The 24,812-nt window shown below is 44.5% G+C and overlaps 1 protein-coding gene across 1 annotated transcript in view; it reads left to right on the forward strand.

The window, feature by feature from the left end:
* Positions 1-23,521, forward strand: part of TEKT3 (tektin 3) — a 36,110-nt gene extending 12,589 nt beyond the window's left edge. The window contains exons 4-8 of the mRNA XM_004716305.2: positions 2,810-2,880; positions 6,503-6,646; positions 9,143-9,365; positions 13,459-13,613; positions 23,175-23,521. Coding sequence (XP_004716362.1) covers positions 2,810-2,880; positions 6,503-6,646; positions 9,143-9,365; positions 13,459-13,613; positions 23,175-23,391 — 810 coding nt within the window. The 3' untranslated portion in view covers positions 23,392-23,521. The remainder of the gene's footprint in view (positions 1-2,809; positions 2,881-6,502; positions 6,647-9,142; positions 9,366-13,458; positions 13,614-23,174) is intronic.
* The last annotated feature ends 1,291 nt before the right edge of the window (positions 23,522-24,812 follow it).

The raw sequence follows: 24,812 nt of genomic DNA on the forward strand, positions 1-24,812 counted from the left end.
AGTTCAAGAAGAAATAAGATGTTTTGAACGCGATGGTTGCAGCAATTGTACAATTATGCTTGATCTAATTGAATTATGGATTGTTATAATCTCTGTAAGAGCTCCCAATAAAATGATTTTAAAAGGAAGAAGAAAAGAAAGCTAAGAAGCTTTCCTACAGCATCCATTCTATTGGAAGCAGGCCACAACCCTGAGCTAACTTCCTATCATTGAAGTGGTTACATTATGTTAGATGGCATCATGAGGGGATGACTATACAGTAACTGTCAAATCACTGAAATCCTGGCCCAGCCAACTTGACAAAAAATCTTAACTATCATAGTTACAATGAGTTGGGATCCATTCAAAGGCAATGGGTTTGGATTTTCTGAGTCTTTGGGTTTCTTTAATAGCATATTGGTTCACCACTCATCTGTTAGTTGTTTGTACTGTAGTCGCTTGCATATTGCTGTGCTGTTGGAAGCTATTGAACCAGAATTTCATGTACTAGCAGGGTAAACCATGGTGGATAGGTTTCAGCAGAGTTTCCAGATTAAGATAGACTAGGAATAATAGCCTGGAGATCTGGTTCCAAAAAGTAACCAACAGAAACCTTACGGATCACAAAGAACCTTTTCCAACTTGCTTGCTTTAGACATGCCATCAAGGAAGATCAATCACTGGAGGAGAACATTATGCTTGTGAAGTTGAAGGGCCAGCAAGGGTGAAGGAGATTTTTGATGAAGTGAATTGGCAGAATAACTGAAATGATGGATTCAACATACCATTGATCATGAGGATGAAACCGTTCCCGGCAATGTTTCATTCTGCTATGTGAAAGGTCACCATGAATCAGAGTTGACTCTGGAAGCTGACTCTTTAGTAGTCGACTCTTGGAATTTGACATTGCATTGGTATTGGTTAAAGAAAGGATCATGGCCACAGTGTCTGAGGGGGAGAAAGGCATCCCCATCCATTGCTGTAAAAGGGGTACAACTTTTCTGATAGGTAATTTGGCTGTGCTTATGAAAATTTTGAAAAATTTATACTCATTGAACACACTTACATACTATAGTTATTGAGGGTTTCCACAAGGCACTGATTAATACCAAGGGAAATGTTTAGCATTTTAAATAAAATGCAAGTAACCAAATAATCGTTTTTTTCTTCTTTTTTTTTTGCTTTAAAAAAATGATAATGGTGATTATGAACTCTTTGTTTTCCTCTTAGTGCTAGTTTTGATTTCTAAAATTTTCTAACATACACATAAACTTCATAAGGAAACACATTATTCAAAAAACCCTCTGATAAGACATTAGTTTTGGGGTTTTTAAATCATTTTATTGGGGGCTTGTACAAATCTTGTCACAATCCAAATATACATCCATTGTGTCAAGCACATCTGTACATTTGTTTCCATCATCATTCTCAAAACATTTGCTTTCTATTTGAGCCCCTAATATCAGCTCCTTATTCCCCCTTCCCTCCCTACTCTCCCCTCCATAATTCAAAAATTATTATTATTTTCTCATATGTTACACTGTCCGACGTCTCCCTTCACCCACTTTTCTGTATATATGCGTCTCGGCAGCAAGTACAGAGCCCTCGTTAGCACGAAGGAAAGGCAAGCAAAGGAGCTGGGACGGAAGTCAGGGTGGAGTTGGTTATGTTGAAGCCAGCTTCAACGGACAGGCAAGATTTGTCTGTTGGAGGTGAGGTGCACTGCCAGAATGAAACTCCTTTGGCTGTTTCCCTCCCACTTTTCTCCCGAATTTGCTTTGTTTTGGAAGAATAACTATCGAAGAGGAAGTTAATGCATTTAAATCCAACCTTGCATGTTACTGCAAGCTTGATTTTTTTGTTGTTGATGGTTTAATTCCAGATGAGAGATATAAAGAAAAAACGAAAAATCTAACCTTTTGTCCATGCCAAAACCCATTGCAGATATTATTTCCCTATAGCCCTGTATTAGTCTGAGTACTTTAGAGCAACACACCACAGAAACTCGTGTATAAAAGAGAGTTTTATATAAAGGGTAAGTGCACATCAAGAAAACATCCCAACCCAGTGCTGTCCAAGCCCACAAGTCCAACATTAACCTATATGTCTGACACCACCACAAAGTCCTCCTCCATCTCACAAAACACATGCAATGATGCTGACTGCAGGAGGAAAGCCGAGTCAGTGAATGTGTAAGCATCTCAGCGCTGGCAGGGTTCTCCACACGGGTGCTCCAGCACCCAGGGCTGCATCGGGGTAGGGCCATGTGGCTTCTCCTCAGGGATGTCTTGCAGGAAGTGAGCCTTGCCAGCTGAGGCAGGGAACTGGCTAAGGCAGCTGCACTCTGGTCCGACTATCAGAAAGCAAGAGACCAGAGAACTAGAAAGCCAAGGCTCACCGAGCCACTTATCCCTATGCCCATCAATTAACCCCACATGTGTTTATCGGCCAGGTTGGCACAATAAACTACCTCAATTCACCCCTTGCCAACTTGGCATGTGTACATAATTCTTTAACCTCACAATTGCAATTAAGTAACACCTACACCTTAATCCATAATCCTGTGAATATTATCCCCCACCTATGAAAGTTTTTAAGCCAACTACTTCAAGCCCCATGGCAGATACATCTCAGTCCCATAATTAGATCATAGTAGCATAGGGCATATAGGTAACTAAGTGAATGTAAAATTGTTTTCTTGATCTACTTCACTGTTTGTTTTTACAAAGTTTGCACTCATTGATGCTCTGTTAGATTATTAACTTTTAATGTTATATTCAATGATGAAAGCATTAATCTGTGTTTTGTTCTTTTTTTCCCCACTGAGTAGGAAATTGATATCATTCAGTGTTGTCAAGAAAGAATGAAGCTACATTTGGATAAGGCTATTGCCCAACTTGCGTAAGAGCTTTACCTCTACAATTTATAATATATTGATTTTTTTTCAAGCTTCCATTCAGATCTGTCAGCATTTCTAAGACTACACATAAACATACACAGACGCAAAACATGTTTTTATTTAAAAGTTAAGATGAGTACTTGGATACATTTTCTCTAAATTTTTATTTGAAGAAATTATTTTTATATGCTGTGTAAAGGATTTCGGTCTTAAACTTGGAGTTTGGATGAGGTTTCTTTTAACTCAAAATACTTTCATTCTTTGATAAGAGACTGATTTGTGTATACTCAGTTCTAACCATTTGTAGTTGAAAAAGTAATGAATTATGATGCACTTGTGCTTATTTCCCATATTTCCAAAAAGACTCAGCCTTCCTAGATCACATACAGACCCCAGGACACTGCCTGGTGCTCTGATTACACCTTGCAGCAGTCATCTGGTCCCACTGTTTGGTGATTTTATGTCACCCTACTGTCCACCAGAATACAAATCCATCAAGAATGTTGGCTGAATTTTCTAAGCAATATCAAACCCTAAACCCACTGCCGTTGAATTCATTCTGACTCACAGTAATAGTGAGCACGCAATATTTATGGTGGGTGGGTGGGGTCATACTAAGCAATGATAGCAGCTGTCAATATTTTACAAGTGTTGATTGAGTGTGCTGCCCAACATGAATAAAAAGATCAAGTCCATATCCTAGGTTAGTGTGGTTCAAACAATTGTTTTCTTCTTGTCTAGGACCTAATGCTCATGTTCTTTTGTTGTCTGTAATCTCCTCTTATTCTTTATGTCGTTCTTTTCTTTTCTTGGCCTACATTTTTCCACACTTAACAGCCATATCTCTGTTAATCCACATTAGAAATGGCCTAATTCCAGTCTTATTGAAGGCCTTTGCATAAAGTTCTGTTTCAGCATATGCACTCACGTGGGAATGGACTTTATGCACAGGATCTTGTGGTGACCCATGTAAGGAACATGACTTTCCTTAACAACTTTTTATTGTGAATTAAGTGAAGGTTTACAGAGCAGATCATCTGCTTTGCATCAAACAATTCATAGTACATGTTTCAATTACTGCATTGCAATTCCCTCAGTGTATTATCCCCTATCTCACTCCCTCCCTGTGTGTCCTCCTTTCCCGACCATCTGAGCTTTGTCCTTGGGCAAATGCTGCAGCTTGATCTTAAGCAGTTGATTATTTTGGGGGATGAGTTCAGTTCCAGACCTGAAGGGTGACTAAGGGCTGTAGTCTTTGGGATTCTACCTATCTCTATCCAAACAGTAAACCTGGGCTCTCATGATTTTGAGTTTCCCCCCCACATTTTCTCCCACTCTACCCAGAGCCTTCTAATTGGATTCTTTTTGGAGCAGTGGGCAGTGGTAGCCAGGCACCATGTTTCTTCTGGTCTCAGGGTTGTGGAGACTGATGTTTACATGGTTCATTAGTTCATTAGGCTCATTGTTTCCATATGCCTTTTGATTTATATTACTCTCCTTTCCTCTGCATGGGGAAGCACTAATAATTACACCTTATATGGCTGCTCATGTATTTTTAAGACCCTAGTAGTTAGTCTGCAAAGTAGGATGTGGAACATCATCTTGGTGAGCTATGTTGCACCAACTGCCCTTGGAATCTCCTAAATCTATGATCCTAAGCCCCCAGACCCAGTGTCTCCTTCCCTAACGGTGTTTGGTTGTCGAAAACGTTCTTCATGACCTACTCCTGTAAAGGAGCATGATTTTTCTTCAATGTGCAGTGAGCAAGGTGCCACCTAATTTTCCTGATGCTGGCTTCTCCAGGATCCCGTACCTCTAACTGTGATCAAGTGTTCTGACAGGCAATGGTGCTGAGCATTTTCACTCCCAATTGTTTGGGAAGGAACAACGCTGTCCTCCATTTTAAATCCTAGCTGTCACCAGGCTCTCATGAGGCAGCATTTGGTGGCCATGATTCTCTTCATATATGTGCTTACCAGACAGGTTGATAGGCTGCTGCTTTGAGCTCTTTCCTAGAGATCCTCAGGCCAAATCAAAGGGCCACCAGCAGCCTCCTCTTGTCAAGAGTGCTAGCCTAAGAGGAAGCCTATGGAGAATGTTGGTCCTAGACTGTAAATGATAAAGGTGTTTTAACCGAGTCCAGTCTCGTCCTGATGTAATTAGTGGTAGAGTTCCCACATCCTAACCTACGGCAAGAGACTGAACACAGAAAGAGCAAGCAGAGGCTGTGTTCTAAGATTTCATCACTTCACATGTACTACATGTACAATTCACAAATTGTAAATCACTTACACTATAGCATTCGCATTTCCACTTTATGGAAAGGGGGACGAAGAACTCTGACAAGGATGCAGGTGACAAGAATAAGTTAAAGGGCAACTGTATTCATTCATTTAATACATTGAGCGCAATATTTTTTGAGTGATTCCTCTATGCCAAGACCATTTCTGGATCCTGGGAGTACAGAAATAATTTAGATCATCTAGCAGATCTGCTTTTAAGATACTATCGATATGAGCTTCCAAAAAATTGTGGAAAATTATTTTCTTCCAAAAGCTTTTGTGAAACCCTTTCATATGTTAGCAACTCCCTAATTTTTGTTTCCAGCCCCGATCTCTCTCTAGAATTCTAACATCCCACTTGATATCTCTACGTTTAAAGGACACTTTAAATCTAACATGGCTTCAACTGAACTCCTATCTTTTCTTTAGCCTAACAGGAAGTCTGTCCCAATTACTCAACTTTATGTTTCTCAATGCTGTTCTGATTTATTGATTGTTTTCTTGGTCATAGCTACAAAACACATTTAGATTCTGAACACTTCCCACCTCATTTACTGCTACCCCTTGGTCCAAGCTGCTATTATTTCTTGCCCAGACGACTGCAATGGCCTTCTCATGGTCCTCAAGGGGCCTCCAGTCTGTTCGCAGCCCAGCACTGGAATGATCCTTGAGGTTGTAAGTGAATGACTTCCTCTTTTTGGAGTTAGACCTGAATTCTTACAATGACTACCAAAGTCCTACATGATCGGACCCTTTCCTTTCCAAGTCTTCACCGAAACGCCTTCCTCACAGCAGGGCCTCTTGGAACCTGTGTGGGATACTAGCCCCTTTACTTCTTCCTAGAGAGACAGTTGACCTTTGGTTTCTATCTCCTGGGAAACTTCTCAGCCTCACCATGACTGTAAACTGAGGTCACTCTCCATGGGCAGAGAGAAGCTCAGTTCCAAGTGTTTCACAATGTTTGGGGGTGTTAAATCCAAAGAGTAGACAACAGGTGTGGGGATGTAGAAGAGGAAAAGGGAGGAGAGGAAGGCACAGAGCTGGACAGTGACTTTCAACCCAAGATGATGGGCTGCCAGGCATGGGGCTGCACATCACCAACTCCCAACCTGCTTCCTGGCATGAGCAGGATGTGAGGGCAGGACAGGAGTAAAGGTTTGCAGGTCCCACCTGCAGTGAAATCTCCCAAGAAGGCTCCCTGGATTGCAGAATCTGGCATGGTCTGAAGGAGACAGGAGGAGAGCAATAATGAGAGGGGACCCAGCTCAAAAGGGCTACTCTGCTTCTGTGTACGAAATCATGACCTCCGCTTGAAGCTCTGTTTTTCTTCTTCATGTTCCAGTGCTGACAGAGCCGCCCAGCACGAGCTGGAGAAAGACCTGAGTGACAAGCAGTCGGCCTATCGGATTGATGACAAGTGCCACCATCTGCGGAACACCTCGGAGGGCGTCAGCTTCTTCCGCGGCGTGGAGAAGGTCGATGCCACGTAAGTCAGGCACGGTGCTGTCGATCTCCTTTAACACAAGCTTTCTGCTTTCAGAAGGGCGTGGTGCCACTCACAGGTGATCCAAAGAGAACAAAGGCTAAGAGGTGGAAATGAAGAAGGAGCATCCTTTGAAAAGACTGAAGTCACAAACTATGTTTTAAAAGATACTTTTGCTGTTTATGTATATAACTATGAAAATAACCCTCTTCAATGCAGAAAGCCCAGAAAATACAGAAATGCTTCAGGAAAATCAACTATTGCCAGTGTTTTGAATGTACTGCGTTCAGAGGGATATGGGTTGAAAAAACAGCTGAACCCTTTTCTTACTGCCGCTTGTTAAAACTTGCTCTGTCAGAGACTGCTTTATCCAGATCCCGGGTGTGCTCTTGGCCTGGTTTCCTGGTCTTGTCTAGCTACTACTATCTTCTTCTTCTTAAATCAGCTCTTTTGAGGTAAAATTCACATATAATAAAAGAGTTTAAGAGTACATTTTGAGGAGCTCTGATAACATGCATGTGCCTCTGTCATTAGAACTACATTAGAAATAGAGACATTTCCCTCACCCCAAAGTTCCCTTATGCTCTTAGCTAGTCAACATCCAGTCTTGGCCCCCTGGCAATGACTCATTTTGATGAGCCCCTTTAAAGTGAGCCCCAAATGGATTTACTCACTCAAAGCATCCCTCCTTCAGCTCTGCTGTGCGAAAAGCAGAGCCAGTCATCAACCTTTGCTTCCAAATTCTTCAATCTGTGAGTCAGATTCTGACCCTGTGCCCCCTGTGATCCCCGTGAACACTTCTCACTTGGCTTGAGTTGAGCAGGGAGCATCTTCCTCTCCTCTGTGGGAGTAGGGAGGGCTGGGTGAAGGGCTGACCACTCTATGACCACTCAGCTCCCCATAAAGGGCCGCACTGGCATGAGCTCTCACTATCTCTTGCATGCCCTTGGCTAGGAGGTGAGTTTGGTCCATCCCCTTTTCACATGTACGTCCCTTTGGGATGTGGGAATGTAGCATCTCTGATATTATTTGGGGCCAGCGGAGTCTAAGCTAAAACCCCTCATCAGTACTGAAGGTTTCACTGAATACCCTATTAGATCACCCAGCACCCAACTGTGCCACTATTTGTAGATACCAATGGTAGCAGAGGATTTTTGGCTCTGCCATTATATTTCCGTCCATATAGCTCTAGATTTGTAATGATGGTACATACATACTGTTTGCATAGCCTGATTCTTAGGTATCGCTGAGTCAGCCCCAACTCATAGTGACCCCGTGGAATGTACAACCGGGTGAAAGATGGCTTGGTCCGGCACCATCCTCACCATTGTTGTTGTTGTGTTTTAGAATAGTGTTGCAGCCACTGTGCCACTCCATCTCCTTGATTGTTTTCCTGTTTTTAGCTGACCTTTACTAAGCCTTTCTTCCCCTAGTGATAGTATAAATATGCATGAGAATATTCTTCTATACCGCAAGTGTTTGTGCAATATGGGTTACTTTTTGAGTGTACCATAATCTAGTTAACTCTTTTTCGCTTGTGAGCATTTCAGTTGTATTTAGTTTTTCTGGAATTGTCATAAATATTGCTGAAATTAGCATATATCTTTATCACTGCTTATTCAGATCTTTGGGCACATTTCCCCCTAGAATAAATTCTCAGAAGTGGAATCTCTCAGTTATATCCTTCTTAAAAAGTTTATGTTGCCATTTTGCCTTCTGCCATGATTATGCCTTTCATACCCATGGCATATGGGAGAGTCTTTTTCTCAATATTCACAACAGCACTACAAATGACCATTTTCTTTCATTTGTGCTGTCTTGACAACAGATTCCTAGTATGTTGCTGTTCATATTAGTATTTCTTTGTTTAGTTACGAGGTTAAATATTGTGATCCACTTGAAAGGGGCTGACACACCCATACCCGTGACGGAGCCACTTAGTTTATTCCACGGAGAACGCAGGTTAGCAGTAACATAGGCAACAGTTGAGATAGTTCGAGATATGCTTACCTCAGATGTTTACATTTTATGACTAAAACCATTGGAGTCAGCAGGGTGGAGCTGGCCTCTGATTCATGGTGACCTCTTGCACCATAGAATAAATACTCCCGATTCCTGCATCATCCCCACGATTGATGATGGATCAGGCAGTTGAGATCAATAGGGTTTTCACTGATTGATTAAAAACAAAAGCCAAAAAAAAGCTAGATCTTGTTTCCTCTTCTCTTAGTTTGGAAGCTCTGCTGAGACCTGTTCATCAGCAAAGCAGGGACAGATGGTGGTGGCTGTACATGAGGTGCACTGGCTGGGAATTGAAATCACATTTCCTGCATGGAAGGCCAGGATTTTACCACCAAACCCTCATGCAAAACAAAATCAAAACAACAGCAAACAATGAAGAAAAGTGTTTTAAGGTTTTTTTGGATGAAGGGGTTGCCTCCAGATTGTCTCGATCAGTTCATCTTTGTCATGCTGTCTTGTTCTACTTTCTCCTCTCAGGGTCTCTGTGCCTGAATCCTGGGCCAAATTCACCGATGACAATATTCTTCGCTCCCAGAGTGAACGTGCAGCCTCAGCCAAGCTAAGAGATGACATCAATAATCTCTTGGTTGTGACGGCCAATGAAATGTGGAATGAATTCAACAAAGTCAACGTGGCTTTCACCAACCGCATCGCTGAGACAGCAGATGCTAAGAATAAGATTCAGATTCACTTAGGAAAGGTAAGTCAACTCCTGGTGGTATGCCTGAGGTCACCGGAACAGAGCAGGGTAATCTGGGACCAGTAGGTACCATAAAGCACACGACCTTACAGAATAAGCCACAAAGCCACGCAGAATAATACAAATGAACAACAGGTGCAAAGTATACCATTCATTTTAACCACATAGCCTAGTGTAAAAATTAAAGTGAAATCCTTTGGCTAGGGGATTGTAAGGAATGCACTATGTAATGGAAAGTTCATAGTATTTAACAGAACCAAAAATATTATTAAAGTTTAATGAGTCATCATATGTAACTAGGAAGTGAATTTATTACTGGAACATAAGGTAGGGTTGTTCAATATTGAATCATTTTGAGCCCTCTCTCCAGAATTCAGAACTGAGCACAGGAAACGACTTGGTCGTTTGGAGTATTTCTGATGGCCTTTTTTAGGGGCTCTAAGTATAAAGGCTTCACAATGGCAATTAAATGAGGGATGCAAGCAGAGTTTCTATTTTTCAAGATAAAAAGGAGTTCTCCCTTTGCTTATTTTTAGTCTTTGGAAAAGTTTTATTGACACTTCATCCACATCTCATACAATTAAATAGTTCAACCATACCAAGAAGAGTTGTGCAATCATTACCACAACCAATTTTAGGACATTTTCTCCTTCCTTGTACTCCTTGGTATTTGTATAATTATGTTTTTCAATTGTGGCAAAATTATACATAATAAAACATCCTCCCATTCAACAACTTCTACATGTATAATTCAGTCCCATAGATTATACTCTTCATGTTGTACAACCATTATTGATATCCCTCTCCCAAATTGTTCCACCACCATTAAACTAAACTCAATGCTTCTTCACCCATGGTAACCATAGTTCAAGTTTCTTTTCTTTTAGTACTCTTCTTGATATAATATTCACATATCATATACTTCCATAGATAAGTGGCTTTTGAAAAGAGATGTATATACATCATCACAATCAGTTCTGATGTTTGCTCCCACCTCCATTTTTAGTCTTTACATTCTGATGATTTCTGTGGATTATGCTGTGTGTGATTTTTATTTTATTTTCTTAAAAACTATAGGCACTTGGGCACATTGCTCTCAGACAGTGTTACAGGTTCAGGGAATCGTGTTTTCAGACTCTAGTGACTTTCCTTTCCTTCTCGTGATAGCTTATTGGAGCAACACTTGGCTGTGGAGCAAGACTTGTGCCCAGTGAAGGGTATAGAGAAATATGAAATGTAGCTTGTGTTGCCAGAAAGCTCATGTTTATGGAGAAGAGATGCATGCATATGAAAAGGATGACCAAAAATTGATAACAGTAGAAACTTATAAATTGTGGTTGGAAAATCCCAGAAGCAGCAAGTATTGTTAGGGTTCAGAGGAAGAAGTGATCATTGTGGATGGGGTAACCTCTTGAACCAAGCCATGGGGATTGATTTCAGCTCTGTAAGAGCCCGGTTATGGCAGAATAGATGATCTATGAACTGAGAGAGGAAAGTAGGTTAGTTAGAGACAGAACATGCTTTTGTGGTTGCTAGATGCTGTTGAGTCAGTTCTGCAACACAACAAAATACCTCCCAGTCCTGCGCCACCCTCACCGGTGGTCTCTGTTTGCATGGTCATGGTTGCAGCCACATGTCAATACACCTTATCGAGGACCTTCCTCTTTTTTGCTGCCTCTCCACTTGACCAAGCATGATGTCCTTCTCCAGAGAGTTGTCTCTCCTGATAGCTTGTTTAAATCTCACCATCCTTGCCTTTAAGAAGCATTCTGACTGTACTTCTTCCCAGACAGATTGTTTGTCCTTTTGGCAGTCTACAGTACTTTCCAAAATTTTCACCAGCACCATAATTCACATGGATCAATTCTCCTTTAGTCTTCCTTATTCAACATTCAGCTTTCACATGCATATGAGGTGATTGTGAAAGGCATTAATGGGAAGGGAGGGTTGGAAATATAAGCAACGGAAGTACAGACTTTAGAGTCCTCCTGACTGAGAGTGAGAGGCTGGATAAGAGCTGGGCTAGCAGAGAAGCAGAGCCACATAGGAACTGAGTAGTCCTGAGGCTGCTACACTGGTCATTTAGCCGCTGAGTCCCACAACAGAGAGGCCTGATGGCGGAGAGAAAACAAGAGAACTGAGTGGGGGGTGGAGGTAGGGGGAGTAGGCCAGCTAGAGGCAAAGAGGCCTGCTGGCAGAGGAGCTAACAACTGGGAGCAGCTGTGCCAGTCAGAAGCCATCTTGTACTGAAGAAGGGCATGAAATGTTCTCCACTTTCCAGACCTTATCTGCGGGCTTCTTGATCCCGATCTTGAGTTGTTCTTGTTAACTCCAAGTCGATCCTGATCCCAGGTTGTCGCCTGTTGATTCCCTAATAAAGCACGCAGCTGTGTCTGATCTGTGGGTTCTGTCTGGCCACTGCCAGGGATTGTGGAGCTCTGCAGAGAATCAGAGAGTGCCCTGGGAGGAATCATGGCGCAATGGGAAGACAGAGATAGACCGAACCTCTGCCTCACAGCAACCAGTTTTGTGCTGATCCTGGGTCTATTCCTCCAGGTGTTTAGAGGATTCATTACTTGCTGCATGACAGCTGCATTGCGGGTTCCTTTATTCAGCAAAATTGTCTTTACTATACTCGTGGTACTGGGCTGGGCATGCTGGGGTGTGCACGTCTGAACCCCACACTGACTCTGCCTGTCGTGTGAGGCAAGACACACACGCATTTAACCATTTGGCAAGAAATGACAAGTTCCATAGAGAGCCGCAGAAAAGACCCTTCGGAGTCACAGATAAAGCACCACGGTTATGTCGCCGAAGTCATCGTTAATGATCACTACTCTATGCAGAAGGTGGCATCTAAGTAGGTCTTAGCAACAGGAACCATGTAGGTTTTTAGTCGGTTGATAAAAACGTAGAAGAGAGTCAGTGCTTAAGTGCCAGATGTAAGAATTTCTGAAGGGTGACACTTGAGTTCCTACGATATGAGACCTCTCTAGGAGGGAAAAGCTAAGAGAAGTGGCCCAAGAACAATAGCAGGTCCTGAAAGCATGAGAGGTAGTTAGAGAGAAAGGCTGAGAAGTCGGCAGCAGTTGGCCCGTGAAAGCCAGTGCAGCAGGAGGCTTTTCAAAGGTGAGGAGGTATCAGTGAGGACGTGGTGCCTTTGAGAGTGCGGCGTCAGTCACACACTAGACCCAGTGGTAGAATACCGGTGCTATCTGGAGATGAGGCATTCTGAAAATGAAGGGAATAAGCATAGGCCATTAGTGGGATATATTTGGCATCAAATATCATGAGATGGACTGGAGAGAGTGGTGGTAATGACAGGAGTTTCTGTTGTGTTGGTTAATGGCAATCCTTGGGCATGTCTCCAGGCCACAGGAAAGGAACCAAGGGAGAGGGAGCCTCCCGTGGAGGACATGTGCAGAAAGGGGGTTTCCAAACTCAGGGCCCTACAGTAGAAGAGCTCTCAGAGTTTAGAAGAGATCTCAAGTGGGAGAGGAGAACCCAGGGAGGGGTCCAGGTTTATGCAAATTGGGGAAACCCCTTGAATAATAAAATAATTAGGGATGCTAAGTGGTCAGTTCCTTTCTCATACAAATGAGTGACCCCAGAAGCTTAAATTGATTCATTTCAAGGCAAATCCTCCACTAGGAGGAACAAATCTCTCAGAGGTTGGTGGGAGGAGAAAGTGGAGCCTTAAAGGGGAAGGGCATATTGACGAGGAAGGAAGTTAGTCCAAATCAGACTTGATGTTCTCCCTTTTGCCAGTGTTAATCACAGATGTGGGCTAGCGAGCAGGGAAGGCAGAAGGCCCCAATTTACAGCTCTGAACATTCCCATGGGGTTAATTTTCCCACCCTGGCTGCTTCCAAACTATAGGCATGACATCACGAAACCTGGAGCTGAGAATTGCCAGCTCTCCAGAGTGGGTGCAAGTCAGCTCCCAGAGCAGGAGCAGGGTTGGGGATGGACAACACTCTTAATGACTCAACCTCATCAGAGGACAAAGCAGGCTGGTGGGGACCAGCAAGACAGGGAGCAGGTTGTTGGGGGGAGAACACTCAAGCCTCTGGCATGCACATCTCTGTTACAGACCCTGCAGGAGATCTTCCAGACGGAGATGACCATAGAGTCTATTAGGAAGGCCGTCCGAGAAAAGTCTGCCTACCTGAAAGTGGCTCAAACTCGGCTGGACGAGCGCACCCGGAGACCCAACATTGAGCTCTGCCGAGACATGGCTCAGTTACGGTAAGAGGGGACCACAACCCTCAAGCGGGGGAGTGGGTAGGAGGGAGACTCTGTCTCAGCTTGGGACAGCCTGCTAGCCTGACTGTGTGGCTGGGCAGTTCATAAAGGCTCTGTGTGCCAAAGCACTGGCAATTGAGAAGGGACACAGGGTCTCTCTGAGTTGGGATTGACTTGATGGCAGTGGATTTTTTTTCTTTCTATCTATAATCTATATCTGTCAGCCAGATATTGCACATAATCCTCAGTATTATGAGACTTCTTTAGAAGGGTTAATAGGCTGTTAGCCTCATTCAGTAAGGCCAAGGTCTTTGGATTCTTTTATTCTTTACTGGAGCCTCTGGAGTTTCTGGAACACCTCTCTTCTATGCAGCTTTATGTATATTTCCCAGTGCTCATGAGAATACAAGGAGACCGGGGGGTGGGGGTGGGGTGGGGGTGGGGGCTAGGAGTTGGGCTGCTAGACCACAAGGGGAGTGATTGGAGCCCACCATTCTCTGAAGGAGAAAGATAAGGCTTTCTGTTGCTCTAATGAGTTGCAGTTTCTGAAATCCAAAGGGGCAGTTATCCTCTGTCTCGTAGGCTTGCTATGAGTTGGAATGGGCTCGATGGCAGTGGGTTTGGGTTTGGTTTGAACTGAGAGAGCAGCTAGAGCTAGAAACAGAATGCTGGGACGACCAGGCCCATTACCAATTGCCAGTGAGTTGATTCTGACTTATGGCAACCCACGTGTAGATCAGAGTAGAACTGTGTGCTCCATTGGGTTTTCACTGTCTGGATTTTCAGAAATGAATTGCCAGGCTTTTTTTCTTAAGTCCTCTGGATGGACTTGAAACACCTACCTTTTGGTTTGTAGCCAAGCATCATAACTGTACTGCCTGGGGACTTTCCTGGAAGGTTCCAAACCCCAAAGCAAACTCACTACCATGGAATCGATGCAGACTCAGGGGCCCTGTAGAATAGGGCAGCACTGCCCCTGTGAGTTTCTGAGGCTATAGCTCTTTCCAGGAGTAGAAAGTCCATCTTTCTCCCTTAGAGCAGCTGGTGATTTCTAAGTGCTGTCCCTGCAAATCACAGCCCAGTGCATAACCACTGTGCCACCAGGGCTTCTGGGGGATAACATAGGCAGAAATTGGAGAGAGTGGGCAGCAAATGTCAGGAGAGGCCTCCACGAGGCCTGACTGAGAGAGAGATGGTAAAGACCGGGGACTTGTCAGACAAGGGACTGTGGTGCCAAATCCAATGGCCCATTTGTTCTCCGTGGCCTCCTTTTCTGCAGCCACTTTTGCGTGTCTGCTGTTGTCACTGGTCTTGTCATTAAGATCAGACTCACGACCCTGAAGTCTCTGATGCTCTCATTTAGGCTCATTTCCCTTTGTTCTGTTGTCAGTATGCATAGCAAGAAGCTGGTGCTCATCAAACACAACTCCCACCTATACATGGAGGGAGGACGAGACTCGGCACTTCATCTGCTAACACTAGCTGCATTTTTATTTATTGAACTTTGAAGAGTCCTTTTCAGACAGGCTTGTGAGGAATTGGACAAGTTTTTTCTCCCCACATGTTGGCTTCCTTTCCATTTTCCTGATATCTACTAGTGTCTTTGCTTTCTGGATATTATCATTGCTATTCTGAGGGTCTGAAGCATTCCAAGCAGACGTGGTAAACTTTATGGCCACTGGCAGCACTTACATCTTAAAATCCTTTCTGGTTCAATAGAGAGATGCTGATGGTCTTGTCTTTTATTGGGCCTTAAGATGGAATTGTCTTATCACTGTGAAGGATTTATTGTAAGGCAAAACCTCCTTTGAACTCTGCCAAAGAGGCCAGTAGTGAGTTGAGGAAGTGGGTTTTATAGTGAGGAAGGAAAGGGAGAGTTTTGAGAGGTCAAAACTGATAAAATAATAAAATATAATGATACTGTTAATAACATTGTTGTTATTTGCTATTGACTTGTCTCTGACTCAGGGCAAGTGTACTTATAACAGAATGAATCACTGTTCAGTCCTGCCTTGTCTTTGTGATCATTGGTGTTTGAGTTCATTGTTGGGATTATGGTGCCAACCTGTCCCACGGAGGGTTTCTTCGATTTCCATTGCCCCTCTTTTTACCAAACAAGGTGCCTTTTTCAAGCAATTGGTCTTTCCTGATGGTGTAACCAAAGTCAGTGAGTTGAGGATTCTCCACCCTCACTTCTAAGGAAGACTCTTATCCTGATTGTATTTCTTGTAAGACTGGTCCATTCATCTTTTGTCAGTCCATGGCATGTGTATTTGATATTTTTTACCAAGACCGCAATTTGGATGCACCCGTTCTTCTGTCTTCCTTTGAAAGTCTCTAATGGGTCAGGTGCACCTAAGTCATCAAGGTGACATCTTGGCTCTGGCAGAGGTTTGCCCCACGCAACACATGGATTTCTTGACTGCTGCTTTCATGGACAGCGCTTGCGGATCTAAGTAAAATGAAGTTGTTGATACCTTCAATAGCTATATATGCTATCACTTATTGATCTTCTTCTGTACTGGGCATTGTGTTCAGTACTTTATAGTATTGCATTCATCATTTTCATCTTACATTGGGGAAAATGAGGCAAAGGAGGAGTGAAGAGATTCTCCCCAGATCTTCTCTGATACCAGACAGAAATCTTCCATTGGAGTGATTATCTGTCTGCCTGCGGAGCTCTGCTCAACTGGAGCAACTCTTCGCTTCTGCGGTCCTTTAGATGGTCGGAAGCGCTTACCTTTGCCCCACCATGCACCTGATCTCACTGGACTTTCTCAATGTCTGCATGCCAAGCAGGCACTGTGCCTTCTTCATCTCTTTCTCAGTGAGGATGAAAGTGAGGTTCACCAGGGAGATCATGACTGTGAAACATTTTGAACATGGAGTATTATGCCATTTGAGTTGGATGCTCAGAAGCAGGTGTTAGAATATATACGAGCAGTCTTGATTACTTGGACACCCTACATCTGCCCAAGTGGAGCCTGTTATCTTAGCTATGGCCACACAGGATTTCACCCCTGCTGTAAGGCAGGCTCTCTATAGGTCAAAATTGATTCGATGGCATTGAGTTTGGTTTGGTGATGTTTTCAAAGTGAGTTCCACAGCAACCTTCCACCTGTCATGCTTACTTTTTAGGATAAGCGGCCCTCCATTACTGAGGCCACATGGACCCTTCAAGTGGCCCTTTGTTTCAGAAGATTCTGGTAGTGGACGGGCACCCACTTGGCCAGTTAGGATCGGAAACTAACAGACTTTAAGCAAACATTTCAAGGAGAAACTGAGCTGAGATTTCATTCTCCAAGAATTTCGGCAGCCTCGTCAGCAGTAGAGACGGAAATAACTAAATCATTCAGACAGCCCTTGGTAAACACAGGTTCCCTTTTAAAAAGGGTTTCAAGAAGCCCCCTAAGACGGCATTGGGAGCTCTCAAACAATGAGGTCTTCACAGCTTAGTCTGAGAAGCTGAATGCTTTTTCCCTTTTTCCCTCCCCCTTGCACAGTGAAACCGAATTTGCCTTTCCTTCCTGTGGCTTCAAAGCGGGCCGCTTTCCTTGGTGTATTGACTGAGGACAAAACCTAGTTCTGTCTCTGTGAAGATTTCTCGTGGAAATCTCCTGGCTCAAAATGTGGTCCTGGAGTCACAACAGTGACATTTCAGCAGATATTTTTGGAGCAGGGCAGGGAAGGCTTATTTTCTTTATTAAAATCACTATTCTGAATGGTGACAAAAATATAAATAAAAAAATCAAGGAAGGAAGGAAAAAAGAGCACAGCAGTGGGTGAAGAATGAGGAAAATCGCTCCTGGGACTGCAAGACTTGAAACTTCATTCCCAATTTTCTGAGCAGGTTCACAAAGTGATTCGAAACCATGGCATCAGGGGTGGCAGGCTGACCCAGACTGGAGTTCGTTACTCCAATCGTCTTGACACTTGAAAAGCAAGCACATCAAAAGAACGATAGTAGCAGCATTGTGTGCAGTTGAGTGCAGAATGTTTCTCGGTCCTGTTGTTCTGGAAAAACACAAAACAAACAAACAAGGAGCGATTTTAACAGAACAGCTCTCTGAGATCTACGCAGGGCAAGGAAATTGCAAAAGCCATGCGATCTTGAAAGAAAAAAATCTATATCTAATTAATTAATAGAAGGTGATGCCTGTGTTTCAAAAACGTGACTGTTTTAGCATGTGCATTTTGAAAATTCCCTCAGGCAAATTTTCCATGAGGATAGAGTCTGGCTGAGAGAAGGACTCATGCATCAGCCCACTTGACTTCCTCCCTTTGGGAAATCAGCCCAGGGTGGAGCGGGAAGCAAGAGGCAGGCCCAGTGAGATGCTCAACAGCCAGCTGCCTTAAATCACTTGCTAGACATCTGGAGCAGCCTCCCAGAAGATTTGTGTCTTCATGCTAGCTTGCTTTTCAATTCAGTGTGACTAAAGCAGCCTACAAAATGCCTGAAATTCAATTCTCAGAGTCGTGTTTACCATCTTCAGACCTGAAGAAACGTAGCCACTTAGATTGAAATCCTGCCCTTCCACCACTGAAGGTGCCTCTGGGTGGTGAAGACAAATAGCACTCCGTGCTCATGGAAAGACGGAAGGTTTGAGACTCAGAGACATCATGGGAGAAAGACCTGGAGCTCTAGGTCCGAACACCGAGTCCTACTGAACGCAGTTCCACTTTGATGAGTGTGAGTTGACGTCAACTCACCAAACAGAAGAAAACAGGGCTTCTAAACGATGAAGTTGAGTTTCCAAGACAAGAGAAGTGTGATGAGGTATGCGTTCACGCTCTGCTTTTCTGCGCCGCCGACCCTGGGCCTTGTACCAGCATCTCCTCCCCTTCAGCAGCCTGGCTGCGATCACCCGTGGCTTAGAAAGAAGTCCCTTATTCTGGGGATTTCATCACCGTCTACCCTGCCTGTGCTTCACAGTTTGGGGCCTACGTATTGTTCTCGGCAGATTCCTGTGGACTCATTTTTGTAAGACTCCCTAGTTCCCAGGGCTACCTCTTTCATCTGGGATCTGGAAACTGGCCATGATCTGAACTGCAGAGCCATTCCTGGTGGCACAAATGGTTGTTTTCTATCCCAAATTTGGGTGTTCAAGTTCACCCCTAAACCAAGCTCACCCCCAAAGCCCAGCTTACTGCCATTGCCTCAATGTTGACTCACACAGTGACCCTGGAGGACAGGCTAGAACAGCCTTTGTGAATTGCTCATTGCAGCTCTTAACAGGAGTAGAAATCTGGGGGCTTTGAACTGCTGACCTAGCAGTTAGCAGCCAACACATAACCCCTATGCCACCAAGGCTTCTCAAGTTCACCAAGAGATACAAAAACAAATTGTTTTAAAAATTTTAAACAGTTTTTAAAATTGTGAGTTACCCGAGGATTTTGTAATCAACAGTTTGAATTGCTTATCAACTGCCCCCTCCCCACTAGCTAACCTTTCTTCGCTCCTTTGAGTTCTCCTCTCCCTCTTATGGGTGACTGTCCTCCGGCTTCTTGCTTTATAATCTTGCCCTTGCCCTTGTCCCCTTCCTAACCTCCAGAGTCTCTTCCCTTGGGTATGAAGTCTTTTGTCTTCCTGTTGTTTGTTGATTTGTTTCCATCTGTATAATAGTAATCTCATACACTTATTTGTCCTTTTGTGATTGACTGATTTCACTCGACATAATGTTCTTCAGGTTGATCCCCACCACGAGGTGCATTGTGGTTTCATCGTTGCTTTTCACTGATGCATACTATTCCATTGTGTGTCTGTACCAACATTCCTTTCTCCATTCTTCTGCTGATTAGCCAGTGAAATTTTGGAAGAAAAGCCTAGAGATGGTCTATTTTACTCTCTGCACAGAAGTCAGCCATTGAAAACCCCAGGGAACACAGGTCCCCTCTGACACAAACAAGGTTGCCAAGAGTTGATGTGGATTCCATCAGTGACAGTTGGGTTGGTTGGTGGTTTTGTGAACTGCCGCAGGGGCTGTGCCCGCAGCCGTGAGCAAAGTGGACCCATGAGGATGCTTCTTTCAGGGGGTTTCTACTTCATCAGGCAGTGACAGCATTCTGGGTGCTACAGAAGGGTCGGAGCTCTCCAGATACAGCATGGACAGTGATCGTGTCATTGGAATGGTTCTTATTAGCTGCTGTCAAGCCATCCCCTGTTTCGTGGTGACTCCATGCACAATTGAGGGAAATGCTGTGTGGTACTGTGCCATCCCCACAAGCGGTGGCAGACTGGACTACTATGATCTATAAGGTTTTCATCATTTAATTTCCAGAAAGAAATCATTCAGTCTCTCTTAGTCTGTCTGGAAGTACCACTGAAATCTGTTTGGCATCACAGCAACACACAAACCTTCTTCCACTTGCAGATGGGTGGTGGCTGCCCCCAAAGAGCATTGGCCAGGCATGCAGCCCAGGCTGCCCATATGAATGGCAAGAACTCCAACCCTGAACCCCTACTGCCTCCTCATCCCAAGGTTAGGGAGGCACTTCACAAGGGCGTGTCTCTTCATCGGCTATGTTTCGGTGGCATATGGAGCTGGATGCGAGTGAGCTTGGTGCATCCCCATCTGAGAGAAGAGTAGAGTAGAGGCCCTCGGGTCAGGGGATCTGCAGAGCAGAGTGAAGTGAGGAGGGCGTCTCCTCACTGTGAGCATCTACTGTTCTGTGAGCAGCATAGAAGAACATGTGCTGAGGCGGCTTGTGAGGCCCGGATAACATGGCCTGAGACTGAGTCCTGGGGAGCACGAAAAACAAGGAAGGATCAGGGGGGAGGCGTGGTGGTTACACATTGTACCACTAACCACCCAGTCAGCAATTGGAAACCAGCAGCCGCTCCGAGGGAGAAAGACGCAGATTTCTATTCCCAGGCAGACCGTTTCAGAAATGCACGGGGGCAGTCCTAGGAGTCAGAATGGACTCAGTGGCAGCCAGTATGGAGTTTGGGGTTTGGGTTTCAGTGTGGGCATGGCGGCTGCATCCTTGCCTCAGCCATGAAAGCGCAGTCTGGGCTGCTGGTGAGCACCAGCTTCCCCACGGCTCATTCAAGCCAGGTCAGCCAGGAGCCGCCGGAATGTCCACAGGGAAGAGGCGCGTTAACAATGGGCTACCCAGGCATTCCTGACCTGCGGAGAGCTGATCCGAAATGAGCCATGCTGGGGGAGACATCTGGTCCTGGGAGCACAGCGATCAAATGGAGACATTTGGAACATCCTGGACAGCTGGACTGGGCACTGCTTCCCTGAAATGCTTAAGGTTTGAGTCCAGCCAGAGGCACCTTGTACAAAAGGCTTACATCTGAACTATCAGCTCCTACTCTGACTCACATGAGGTCACCATAAGTCACCAATTGGATGATGATACCATCCACCCACTCGCTACTGGTGGGCCGGTTTGAACTCATAGCTCCTCTGTAAAGCATGGCAGGACTGCCCCACAGGGTTTCTGAGGCTGTCCATCTTTATTTGAACAGGTGCCTTATCGTTCTCCTGCTGAGTGGCTGGTGGGTTTGAAGCATCAACCTTTCTGTTAGCAGCCCATGGGGCCACCAGGGCGCCTTTGCAGGATGACATGTGGCAAAGTGCAGGTGTCCTCCTTTCTCCCTCTTCCTCCCCACCCCCCACCCAAGTGAAACAGCAGCTGCTGATCGGGACTGTTAGGTAGAATTGGCCTTTTACCAAAACGTACAGCATCAGAGGGTTTGCATACAGAAAGAATATGCTGCCTTCTATGCCACGAATGTTCTGTGGGCTTCTGCTTGGTGGCTGGCACAAGATTGTGTCCGATGGCAAGGTTTCCAGGTTTTGTAAGGAAAATGCAGGGAGTCCAGTTAAATTTCAATATTAGGTAAGCAACGAGTGATTTCTCTGTCTAAGCTTACCCCCCACACTACACAGAATCCATATATGAGAAAAGACTTATGACAACTCAAGATGCGTATACTGAAGATACGTCTTTGGCCCTCTGACATGCACACTTAAAGGGCCTCTGGGGTGTCTCACTGTGGAGGACGCAACCAGAAATGCCCTGGGGCCCGTCCCAAGGAACAGCAAGGGCAGTGTGCTGAAGCGGACTTCTGCCCTTTTCTCAGATCACAGGGATGGAGGGGGTGGGGACAGGAAGTGGGGCCCACTTCCTTATGCTGGCTGCCAAGGCTGCTGGTTTCCTTCTTGACTTCCTGTATCATTGGCATGGTGCTTACACACATGTGGGCTGTGGGTTGTGGGCTGTGGAGAAGGCAGCTTCTTAGTCCTGGGCTGAGCCTCCTCATCTATAAAACAGAGAAGTCAGGCGTGCTGACCTCTCCCATTCATGTGCCAGCTGTGAAAGTCTGTGGAGGCTTTTACCTACACAATCAAAATGTAGTTTTCAATGGCCGAAAAAATAAACAAAATCAAAACAAAACAGAAAAACATGTAAAGAAACTCAGCTCAGTTTTGATTGTTCCCTTAAGGAAAACCAAATGTTTAGAAGGTCTTTCTTTTAAAACACATGATTGTTTCTAGGTTACCGTGGCTCAGACTCATGGTGACCCCGTCATGACAGGATGAAACCCTGCCAGGCCCCAGGGTACCCTCATGGTCACCAGCATGCGTCAGTCTGTTGCAGCCTTCTGACATAGAGACTCGTCTTCTCACAATTTGGTTTTGTTGGCTAATTTTCAGAAGGCGCTCAGCCAGAATTTCATCCTCATCTTCATCTGAAGGCTTTACTCAAACCTGCCCACCGTGGGTGACTCTGCGGATGTTTGAACTGCTGGTGGCCAAGCTTCCAGCATCGCAACCATCTCAGTACAATACACTGAAAGAGGGGTGGGGGGGTTAAATGCATTGCGTTTAAATGTATGTGTGTGTATTTATCTATGTGCTGCTGCCCTGAGCACATGGTCAGTTTGCCTTTGGTATTATGGGCTGTAGTTCATGGGAGTGGTCATTAGAACCGGAGCCACACACAAGCTTTACCATTGGAAGTGGTTCTGCCTGGAGCTCCATGTGCTACCTCTTACAATCACACCTCAATAGGCACTTAATAAAGATGCTCAAACTCACTGCCATCAAGTCGATTCCCACTCATAGCAACCCTATAAGAAAGGCTAGAACTTCCCCTGTGGGTTTCCAAGACTGTAACTCTTTACTGGAGCAGAAAACCTCATCTTTTCTTCCACAGAGTGACTGGTGGTTTCAAACAGCTGATCTTGAGGTTAGCGGCCCAATGGTGACCTCTAAGCCACCAAGGCTCCTATTTAATAAATATGCACACCCTTAATTTAGTTCAAGCATTCCTGGGTAGTGTGAATAGTTGAGCCCTGGGCTACTAATTGAACACTTGGCAGTTCAAATTGCCCCTGGGGGGGCCTTATAAGAAAGGCCTATCATTCTACTTCCAAAAAGTCAGCCATTGAAAACTCAATAGAACAAAATTTTACTCTGTCATACATGGAATCACTTTAAGTTAGAATTACTCAAATGCCGTGCCCCCCCCCCTTTTTTTTAATTCAGCTGATGACAAACTAGTGGAAGGTGGTCTATGCTAACCTATCCTGACCCTTTTTGCCTCCTGCAGCCTTGTCAACGAGGTATATGAGGTGGATGACACCATCCAGACCCTGCAGCGGCGCCTGAGGGACGCGGAGGACACCCTGCAATCTCTGGTGCACACCAAAGCCACCCTGGAGCACGACCTAGCCGTCAAAGCCAATTCCCTTTACATTGACCACGAGAAATGCATGGGCATGCGAAAGAGCTTCCCGAACACACTGCGCTTGGTCGGCTACTGTTAGGGACCCTCCACCAAGAGTGTCTTGATATCCTAAGTAGAAGTAGACCCAGAGCACTGGGGTTCCAGCACTTCACCTGAGCGAGAGCAGATTCGCTCATTAAAGGGATTGTGTGGTTAGAAGTTTACCAGTCTATAGTCGTGGGAAGCCTTTTATTTGAATCCAAATCTTAATTCTGAGCTATGAGATGGATATAGATGTATACACACACACACACACACACACACACACACACACACACACACACACATATATACATAAGTAATACAGTCTATGAACAGAGAAAATTTGCTTGTGTGACTTATTGAATGGGCAGGGAAGAAGGACTATCTTCTTTATGAGCCAGCTGGGCAGGAGTCACACAGATTTTGAACTGTGGCTTCAAAAGTATGCACAACTAAGCCAACTGGTTTGACTGGGTAGCTGTATGAAGAAATACGATGGGTAACGGGGCCTATAACAGCAGGTGGGAGCCTTGAAGATAAAGTGATGGGGTTTGGCCAGCCTGCTCAGGGAAAAGGATTTTATGAGAGCAATATTTGAGTGACCAACATATGCGTTGGAGAGAGGGCAGCGGACACATAGAAGAAATGGAATCCGTGGCAAGAAAGCCCCTGGCAGGAGGAGTGCAAAGGGCTCCGGCAGGGACGAGAGGCACGGAAGCTGGCGGGCCTTGCTGAAGTTCAGGAAGAGCTGATAACTCGTATGGCTTATCTCAGGGGTGATCGTTACAAGTCATTTTTTAAAACTGACAAGTAAAAGTAATTGCATGATGGCCACTTTGGAAAGTAGAAAAAGAGCCCCAAGCAAGCACTGAGCATTACTCATTATTGCCCACCCAGAGATGCTCATTAAGACTTGTCAGCATTTTGTTGTATATTCGGTCAGACCTTTAAAAGGGTCCTAGTGGTATGGTGGATTAGGTGTTGAGCTGCTAACTTCAAGGTCAATAGTTTGAAACCACCAACCTCTCCGCAGAATACAGATAGAGCATTCTACTCGCATAAAGAATTCCAGGCTCAAAAACTCACAGGGGCAGTTCTGTTCTGTCGTATCAAGTCATTATGAGTCTGAATTGGTTTGATGGCCGGGAGTTTGGTTTGGTTTCAATCAGTCCTTTGGCTGTGAATATGTAAGAAATGTATATATTATATACACAATATATATTTATATTTACAAATACAAAATATTTATATTTCTATGCATATTTAATATTTCAGATGTGCTCATACTACTGATTTGTATCCATCTCTCCTTATACAAATATTATAAGTGCTTTCTCAGGTCATTAACTCTGCCCACAAAAGAGTCTCCCTTTTTTTATTTTTAGAAACAATCAATGATGCTTATAGAAACATCAGAAAATACAAACATAGGAAGATGTTAAAAATCTTCCATACGCTTGCTTTCACATCAAACTAACG

The sequence above is a fragment of the Echinops telfairi genome, unplaced genomic scaffold (genome assembly GCF_000313985.2).
Source record: "Echinops telfairi isolate 266 unplaced genomic scaffold, ASM31398v2 ScPeMD7_2010;HRSCAF=2546, whole genome shotgun sequence".
Classification (NCBI taxonomy): domain Eukaryota; kingdom Metazoa; phylum Chordata; class Mammalia; order Afrosoricida; family Tenrecidae; genus Echinops; species Echinops telfairi.